Here is a 10,000-nt window from a genome sequence, read left to right as displayed (position 1 = left end):
GATGCAAATCCAAGGGTCAGTCTGATCTCCTGATCTGAACTGATGCAAATCCAAGGGTCAGTCTGATCTCCTGATCTGAACTGATGCAAATCCAAGGGTCAGTCTGATCTCCTGATCTGAACTGATGCAAATCCAAGGGTCAGTCTGATCTCCTGATCTGAACTGATGCAAATCCAAGGGTCAGTCTGATCTCCTGATCTGAACTGATGCAAATCCAAGGGTCAGTCTGATCTCCTGATCTGAACTGATGCAAATCCAAAGGTCAGTCTGATCTCCTGATCTGAACTGATGCAAATCCAAAGGTCAGTCTGATCTCCTGATCTGAACTGATGCAAATCCAAAGGTCAGTCTGATCTCCTGATCTGAACTTATGCAAATCCAAGGGTCAGTCTGAGCTCCTGATCTGAACTGATGCAAATCCAAGGGTCAGTCTGAGCTCCTGATCTGAACTGATGCAAATCCAAGGGTCAGTCTGATCTCCTGATCTGAACTGATGCAAATCCAAGGGTCAGTCTGATCTCCTGATCTGAACTGATGCAAATCCAAGGGTCAGTCCGATCTCCTGATTTGAACTGATGCAAATCCAAGGGTCAGTCTGATCTCCTGATCTGAATTGATGCAAATCCCAAGGGTCAGTCTGATCTCCTGATCTGAACTGATGCAAATCCAAGGGTCAGTCTGATCTCCTGATCTGAACTGATGCAAATCCAAGGGTCAGTCTGATCTCCTGATCTGAACTGATGCAAATCCAAGGGTCAGTCTGATCTCCTGATCTGAACTGATGCAAATCCAAGGGTCAGTCTGATCTCCTGATCTGAACTGATGCAAATCCAAGGGTCAGTCTGATCTCCTGATCTGAACTGATGCAAATCCAAAGGTCAGTCTGATCTCCTGATCTGAACTGATGCAAATCCAAGGGTCAGTCTGCTCTCCTGATCTGAACTGATGCAAATCCAAGGGTCAGTGCGATCTCCTGATTTGAACTGATGCAAATCCAAGGGTCAGTCTGATCTCCTGATCTGAATTGATGCAAATCCAAGGGTCAGTCTGATCTCCTGATCTGAACTGATGCAAATCCAAGGGTCAGTCTGATCTCCTGATCTGAACTGATGCAAATCCAAGGGTCAGTCTGATCTCCTGATCTGAATTGATGCAAATCCAAGGGTCAGTCTGATCTCCTGATCTGAACTGATGCAAATCCAAGGGTCAGTCTGATCTCCTGATCTGAACTGATGCAAATCCAAGGGTCAGTCTGATCTCCTGATCTGAACTGATGCAAATCCAAGGGTCAGTCTGATCTCCTGATCTGAACTGATGCAAATCCAAGGGTCAGTCTGATCTCCTGATCTGAACTGATGCAAATCCAAGGGTCAGTCTGATCTCCTGATCTGAACTGATGCAAATCCAAGGGTCAATCTGATCTCCCGATCTGAACTGATGCAAATCCAAGGGTCAGTGCGATCTCCTGATCTGAATTGCTGCAAATGTAAATATTTGTATAGTTAAGAAGAGCCCTTCCTAGAACTTCACATATTGTATAGGCAGCAATACACCCTGGAGACACATGCCCTTTCGAATCCTATTTGGTTCAAACAGTGGCCGTGTTGAGACCAAGTGAACAGGCCCTTTCTACTTATAACCGTAGACCAGTCAAGCTTATAACAGAGTAATCTGGTGTACAATGCAGTAACCCATCCTTGTGTCCTGAGACTAAGCTGCCTGTGCGTATGTGTTGCGCAGCTGCCTGATCTGGGGAGTGTGTGTGTATTCTTGTTGTCAGATTCCAGACAGATGCAGGCATCCCCTTCCTGGTCCTATGAGCAGTCGTACCCGTACCTGGGTCAAATCTCCACCCCGGCCGTCCACCCTGCCACCCCCATCTCCCCGGGAAGGGCCAGCGGCATGGCCTCCCTGACTGAGCTCTCCAGCAGGCTCTCTGGTAAGGCCAATGTGTAGAAGCATCACTGATCACCCCTGCAGAGCCAAGCCTCATTCCACAAGGCTAGCTTCCTTTATAGTGCTGTAGCAAATGGATGACCTTTTTCACCTGGCACTTCTGCTAAACAAGAGTTTTGCATCACCTAAGATCTTTTTTTTAACATCTTGTGATCAAAGAAACTAAAAAATGATATTGCTAAAGTTTACTGGAAGCCATAATAGCAGTACAGTAGTTCATGTTAGATTTAGAAAATGTCTAATTTTGTATGTGGAAAACTACAAAGCGGTATGTAATTCAGTATGTTAACGTAATATTATTCAAAATGAGTTCATTCTATAAGGTGATGGAAAACCTTTGGCCAACCCTGTACTATAAGACATCCCTAGACTTGCTAAACGCTTACAGGGTAAAGGCTCATTTTAGCCTGCCTTTCCTAAGATTTTACTATGCATTCATTGTACTTTATCCAGGGTTATTCTTTACTTCTCTGAGATGTGCCATGCTTGCCTGTGCTTGCCTGTGCTTGCTTGTGCTTGCTTGATTTGCCATACTTGCCTGTACTTGCTTGATGTGCTATGTTTACTTGTGCTTGCCTGTGCTTGCTTGATGTGCCATGCTTGCCTGTGCTTGCTTGATGTGCCATGCTTGCCTGTGCTTGCCTGCGCTTGCTTGATGTGCCATGCTTGCCTGTGTTTGCCTGTGCTTGCTTGAGGTGTTATGTTTGCTTGTGCTTGCCTGTGCTTGCTTGATTTGCCATGCTTGCCTGTGCTTGCCTGTGCTTGCTTGATTTGCCATGCTTGCCTGTGCTTGCCTGTGCTTGCTTGATTTGCCATGCTTGCCTGTGCTTGCCTGTGTGAGGCTGTGTTATCTAAGATCTGTTTTAACCCTTCTGCCAGCTGCTCCAGACCTGACAGCCTTCAGCGACCCCCGGATGGGTATCGAGAGGCAGTTTCCCACCCTGCCGGACAGCCGCTTCTCGGACCCCCGCATGCACTACCCGGGAGCCTTCACTTACACCCCTACTCCCGTCACCACGGGGATCGGGATCGGCATGTCAGCCATGAGCAGCGCTGCTCGCTACCACACCTACCTGCCTCCCCCCTACCCCGGAGCATCCTCGCAGGGGCAGACTGGTGCCTTCCAGACCAGCTCGCCCCCCTACCACCTCTACTACAGCACTTCCGCTGGCTCCTACCAGTTCTCCATGATGTCCGGGGGGGAGCGATCCCCACCACGCATCCTCCCGCCCTGCACCAATGCCTCCACCGGCTCGGCGCTGCTCCACCCCAACCTCCCCAACCAGAGCGAAGGGGTGGAGGCCGAGGGGAGCCACAGCAACTCCCCCACCAACGTGGCCGAGGCAGTGTGGCGGCCTTATTGAATCTGAGCAACTCCCTCACCAACATGGCCGAGGCAGTGTGGCGGCCTTATTGAATCTGAGCAACTCCCTCACCAACATGGCTGAGGAAGTGTGGCGGCCTTATTGAATCTGAGCAACTCCCCCATATATGGCCGAGGAAGTGTGACAGCCTTATTGAATCTGAGCAACTCCCTCACCAAAATGGCGGTGGCAGTGTGGCAGCCTTATTGAATCTGAGCAACTCCCCCACCAACATGGCATGGGCAGTATGGTGGCCTTATTGAATCTGAACAACTCCCTCACCAACATGGCCGAGGCATTGAGGTTGCCTTATTGAATCTGAGCAACTCCCTCACCAACATGGCCGAGGCAGTGTGTTGGCCTTATAGAATCTGAAATGAAAAAACAACAAAAAAAAAAAAAACAGAGACAAAATCAATGTTCGTGGCCACACTGATTTTCTTTTTTTTAATCAAAATATCTGTTGACTATGCAAGATATTTGAGAAAAGTTGTGTTTTTTAATTATTATTATTATTATTATTATTATTATTATTATTATTATATTATTATCCTGTGATAACATGTGGTGTAACGTAACTGGTTAAAAACTGTGAATGATTTACATTCAGAAACGTTGTGAATAGATGTTTTTTGCAACTTCATGGGGATGTCATGTTAATTGGAAGCTCTCCTCCTCCTCCTCCTCCCCCTTATGGGTTCCTTGCTCCTCCCTAGGACCTGCTTGTGTTCACAAGGGCTGGACTGAGTCAGTTCCCCAGGGAAATTGTTCAGAATCTGTTCTTTTCATGAAGAAAAGTTTTCTGTAGCTTGTTATTTTTTTCTTATGAACTTCTTTGAGCTGACTTTAGAATTGAACTTGTTTGGAATAACTACGCATATAATAATATATATATATATATATATATATATATATATATATATATATATATATATATATATAATATACACAGTACCAGTCAAAAGTTTGAGTACACCTGCTTGAAACCAGGTTTTACATGATTATCTATGCTTTTAACTGTATAAACTTGTCTATAAACACTTAATATTTCATTATATGATACATGTACGTATATAAGCTGATAATCGTAAGTGAATTGCATTCAATTTTTTTTTTTTAAATGAAATTGTAAATCTTGTCAATTTCAATGAAATGGTCACCCAAAGCAAGGGGATTTCAGTCTGAAGCCCACGTCAGTTAACAGTCTGAAATGTGTATAACATGTGTTAGAACACTGGCCTAAGTATAAAAGTGTCTTTGTTAGACGTTCTCTGAGTTAACTAGCATGTTACCTAATTAACCTTTTGTCACCAATTATTGTTAACAGGTGAGGGCCCATGATTACTATAAATATAGGTAGCATAGGCACAAGTTTGTCATTCCTGAATGTAAGAGAGCAGAAAATGGCAAAATACGCTCAGTTAAGCAAAGAAAAAAGACAGTCTGTAATTACTTTAAGAAATGAAGGTTAATCTTTAAGACAAATCGCAAGAACTTTGCAAGTGTCTGTAACTGCTGTGACCAAGACCATCAAATGATTTGAAGAAACTGGCACTCATGAGGACCGAACAAAGTCAGGCAGGCCAAGGGTCACCTCAGAATCAGAGAACAAGTTCATTTGAGTCACAAGTCTGCGAAACCGGCGATTAACTGCCCCTGAAATACAAGCTCAACTAAATGCTACTAGAAGTACAGATGTTTCAACATCAACTGTTCAGAGGAGATTGTGTGAAGCTGGCCTAACTGGAAGAATTGCTGCAAAGAAACCAATGTTAATAGTGCAGAATAAGAGGAAGAGACTTGCCTGTGCCAAAAAACACAGAAACTGGACGTTTGAGGAGTGGAAGTCAGTCTTATGGACTGATGAGTCAAAATTTGAAATATTTGGATCCAACCGCCGAGTATTTGTAAGACGCAGAGAGGGTGAGCTCATGAGTTCTGCATGTGTGGTTCCCACTGTCAAGCATGGAGGAGGCAGTGTCATGTTCTGGGGTTGCTTTGCTGGTGACAGAATTGGTGATCTTTACCAAGTCCATGGCAAGCTCAACCAGCATGGCTATCATAGCATACTTCAGAGGCATGCCATTCCATCAGGATTACAGCTAGTTGGGCAGTCCTTCATTCTTCAGCAAGATAATGACCCGAAACACACCTCAAAGTTGTGCAAGAACTATATGGCGAAGAAGGAAAGTGAAGGACAACTGAATCTAATGACCTGGCCTGCCCAGTCTCCAGACCTCAATCCCATAGAATTTGTATGGGAAGAATTAGACAGAAGAGCCCTACATCTTTGGGAATTGCTGCAGAAGAGCTGGGAAGACATGTTGGGTGATTTCCTGCTGAAACTTATTAACCGAATGCCTCGTGTTTGTGAGGCTGTTATTAGGCAAAGGGTGGCTATTTTGAGGAATCCAAGATTTAGAGACAATTTTCAATTTTCTTGAGCATTGCTTTGTTACTCCTTATGTTTTGTTTTGTATATTGTAACATGTGTTTTCATTTTCAAGTATTTACAGAAATGTATACGACATAAAACATTGTCAATTATGAACAAAACCTAGTTTCCAGCAAGTGTACTCAAACTCACACAAACTCACAGACACACACACACACACACACACAAAGACACACAGAGACACACACAGATATATGTGTGATTGTGAAGCCAATGTATTCATTGGAGTGAATAACATGTGGCATTACAAATTGTATGCAAATTGCTTTTTTATTTTGTTTTGTTTGCGAACAACTTTTGTTGTTATGAAAAATACTTTCAGATTTGACAGTCAGATTGTCAATGAGATTATTCAAAGTGTACCTTCTGTATTTCATTCTTTAAAGGTTTCTTTTTAAAAAGCATGTGTTTTTCCAAAGTCGTTGTCTTCCTGTTGTATCTCTATGACACCACCCGGCTGGCCAGAGAAGGACACAGCGCTCCAGAAGGGCTTGAATTGAGCCCAGGGTTTGGTTGTGTGCTAGGTCTTAGTTATTCTGCAGGGACCGCCTGCAGCTTGCTGGTTCATAGGGTAGATTTCTGCTCATCTAAGTCATTTCTGTAATACAGCATCTAACATCAACATACATCCCATAATACTAGAGAGACCTCCAGGATATCATGTCAATAACTATTATTTTGGCTGTCCCACCAAATAATTTGGGATTGTCTCCGAAAGGTTATATCTTAAAATTAAAATGTACCTACTACATTATTTAAATGTATGGATTGAAAAACAATGTGTTAAAGGTGGCGGATTTTCCTTAAAAATGTTCTCTGTAAATATGAAAATAAATATCCTAATCCATGAATGTGAACCCCTTTTAAATCTGAAATTAAGGAGTACAAAATAAATACATTAAAAACCCTGATTTTAACAATGGAGCAAGCTGGAGTAGTTGTAAAATATGCTGAGAAAAAGGAGTGGAACAACACTCACTGTGTAGAGAGATGCTGAGAAAGGGGAGTGGAGCAGCACTCACTCACTGTGTAGAGAGATGCTGAGAAAGGGGAGTGGAGTAGCACTCACTCACTGTGTAGGGAGACACTGAGAAAGGGGAGTGGAGCAGCACTCACTCACTGTGTAGAGAGATGCTGAGAAAGGGGAGTGGAGCAGCACTCACTCACTGTGTAGAGAGATGCTGAGAAAGGGGAGTGGAGCAGCACTCACTCACTGTAGAGAGATGCTGAGAAAGGGGAGTGGAGCAGCACTCACTCACTGTAGAGAGATGGTGAGAAAGGGGAGTGGAGCAGCACTCACTGTGTAGAGAGACACTGAGAAAGGGGAGTGAAGCAGCACTCACTGTGTAGAGAGATGGTGAGAAAGGGGAGTGGAGCAGCACTCACTCACTGTAGAGAGACACCGAGAAAGGGGAGTGGAGCAGCACTCACTCACTGTGTAGAGAGACACTGAGAAAGGGGAGTGGAGCAGCACTCACTCACTGTGTAGAGAGACACTGAGAAAGGGGAGTGGAGCAGCACTCACTCACTGTGTAGAGAGATGCTGAGAAAGGGGAGTGGAGCAGCACTCACTCACTGTGTAGAGAGACACCGAGAAAGGGGAGTGGAGCAGCACTCACTCACTGTAGAGAGATGCTGAGAAAGGGGAGTGGAGCAGCACTCACTCACTGTGTAGAGAGAAGCTGAGAAAGGGGAGTGGAGCAGCACTCACTCACTGTGTAGAGAGATGCTGAGAAAGGAGAGTGGAGCAGCACTCTGTAGAGTGTGCAATCAGATCTCCAGCAGTGTTAAGTGTTCAGTCTTGTCATTTCATTCTTTGTCAGACACAAAGCCTGGGTCAATTGTAGCACTATTGAAGAACAATTCACAGAAGCAATATTGTAACGACATGGGCACCCAACACAATGGATGTTTTAGTGTTGGTTTTTGTTTTTGTTTGGAGCTGTTGGGTATCAATGTAGCCGTCACTGTATTCCTAACAGCCGGGTATTTCAAAGATTTGTATCTGCCTAGCTTGTGATGATGGATGGAATGTTTTTAAATTTATTTTGTTGTTTTTTTCCTTCTTTTTTTTTTTTTTTTTTTTTTAAATGAAGGCAGGGATATTGTATATTGCTGGTCAACACAAAAGAGCATTTGAAATGCAGGGCTTTAAAAAGAAACCTTGTAGAAAATGTAAATGACAAGCAGGTCAGGGATGGGCTGCAGGCAGCGACCGGCTGGGACTTTATCACTGGTTTGATGTCTTACTTATCAGGACATTTTGTTGGTAACACTTTCAAATAAGGGCCCTGAATTCCTTTGAATCCAGCTTGAACATTTTAAGAATACCATTTGAATGCTACTATACATTTCATCAGCAGAACCAGAATAAATTCCAAAGGAAAAAATATACATGAAAAAGCTGATATGCCAAAAGAAATCAAATAGACAGGGAGAAAATATTTTAAAATGTTACCGTTCTTCACTTTGTTTCTGCTCCAAGACAAGATGTACAGTAGTTTTTATTTTCTTGTAAAGCTTGGATAGAGAAAATCCTTGTGTTAGTAATGACAGTGTGGTTTATTATTCTCACAGACATGTGACACAAAGTGACGTGGTTTTATATTTTTATACAGTTCCTGGTTTAGTCCGATAGGGACGAGATTCAAACTCTCATCTACTCTGTACCAATCTGTTGTTTTCAGGCCAGACGTGGATCTTAAGAGTTTAAAATCGGTGCCATGTGGCATTTCGAAGACGTCTCTCTCGTCTTCCTTGGCAGGGCCCACTGTGGAGCTGAGGCAGGCAGGAATCCTAAACCGTAACGTGAAACCTCAGCTGGGTTATCAGCGAGATTAAGTTTATTTAGTAATTTATTATTTATTTGATTTATTTGCATTTTGAATCTCTGACGCAAGTGAGATTAACTGAGTGTCACACCCTGACCACTCACCTCTACCCTCAACTCCTTGGCCTAGATTGGAACGGGTTGTTTGTCTAATGTTCCTAGCACTTTGTGGCCCGTTGTACAGGGCAGGCCCCTATCTGGATAACTCTCAATCCATCACAACAGCCATTTGAAGTTTGTTCGGCTGCTCAGGTCAAGGAGATGCTGACTGAAATTAAAACACCCTGCAGTGCTGTAGTCATAAAACAGTTACTCGTGTTTGGACCCACAAACCAGGTTTCCCAGCCCACAGGAACCTGCACAGTTTCAGTATGCTCCTTGTCACATCATGTGTGTCTCCCATTGTGGTAAAAGCTTCCAAGAGCAGAAGAAAAGTTTTTGCTGATATTCTGTTTGTGGTTGATGTGATTTATTTTGTTGATATGTCTGTAAATAGCGCCACAACACTTTGCTGTTTCACCTGGGAAACTAATTGCCTAATTTTGTTTTATTTTTTAAATATACTTTTCTGTTGTGTTACTGAAATCCACTAGTGTCTGCTGTGTTGTTTTTTTTTTTTAATCAATGTTTTTATTATTATTATTATTATTATTATTACTAGTAGTAGTGGTGGTGGTGGTAGTAGTGTTTACATTACTGAGAATACAGGGAGATGCACCTGTAGTCTGTTTCTACCCCAGGACCTCTCATTCTGTTGACCCACCAGATCCTTGTTCTACCAGCTCTGTGCCCGAACATGCACTACGTATCAGTTAGATTGCTGCTTATATCATTAAAAACATACCTTGGAGTGCTCTTTAAGGCAGCTGTCTCAAATTGAAATGAAAGAGGCAAACTGGAACACCTTAAGGAATGTGTGTGTGTGGGGAGGGTGGGGGCAGCCACAATCTTAATATTATTAGCACCGTTAGAAATAATAATCATATTCAGATAGTATTGAAAGAGGGCCACAATGCCGCAGGCTGGGGAGCATTGCTGTTCGGGGGCTGCAGACACACACAGAGCCCTTTAGAGCAGCAGGGGTACGTCAGCCCCTCGTGATTAGTGGGGAGGAACACCGCTGGAAGCATGGGGACGCACGCCAATCCTTCAGACACGGAGGATGAAGGGCGCCTCACGTCAGCAGGTGTCACACGATCGCAGACACAACCCAAGACTAAGAACCCTCCAGGACTTGACTCGTTAGATACAGCAATTCACCGGGGCCCAAACAATCCTCTTTGATTTACATAAGCAGAAAACCCTGCTCACTGAATTTACCCATGCACATGCTGACAGACAGACCTGGAGCCAACCAAAAAGCACATTACCAGAGACACGCACGCTGGCCAGTGA

General features: G+C 43.7%; 2 protein-coding genes across 8 annotated transcripts in view; both read left to right on the top strand.

Annotated features, from left to right (window-relative positions):
- Positions 1-3,857, top strand: part of LOC121320993 (runt-related transcription factor 1-like) — an 87,707-nt gene extending 83,850 nt beyond the window's left edge. For 6 of the 7 annotated variants that reach the window (XM_041259872.1, XM_041259870.1, XM_041259867.1 and 3 more), the window contains 2 exons: positions 1,781-1,939; positions 2,836-3,857. In XM_041259872.1, the coding sequence (XP_041115806.1) occupies positions 1,781-1,939; positions 2,836-3,320 (644 nt within the window). In that variant the 3' untranslated portion in view covers positions 3,321-3,857. The remainder of the gene's footprint in view (positions 1-1,780; positions 1,940-2,835) is intronic. The other variant, XM_041259868.1, reaches the window with a different exon arrangement.
- A 5,876-nt stretch (positions 3,858-9,733) lies between these two features.
- Positions 9,734-10,000, top strand: part of LOC121321111 (protein downstream neighbor of son homolog) — a 13,236-nt gene continuing 12,969 nt past the window's right edge. The window contains 1 exon segment of the mRNA XM_041260014.1: positions 9,734-9,791. Within this exon segment, the coding sequence (XP_041115948.1) occupies positions 9,734-9,791 (58 nt within the window).

This window comes from Polyodon spathula, chromosome 9 (assembly GCF_017654505.1).
Source record: "Polyodon spathula isolate WHYD16114869_AA chromosome 9, ASM1765450v1, whole genome shotgun sequence".
NCBI classification, from domain to species: domain Eukaryota; kingdom Metazoa; phylum Chordata; class Actinopteri; order Acipenseriformes; family Polyodontidae; genus Polyodon; species Polyodon spathula.
The sequence above is the reverse complement of the archived record's forward strand: the minus strand, read 5'-3'. Positions and strand labels throughout refer to the sequence as shown.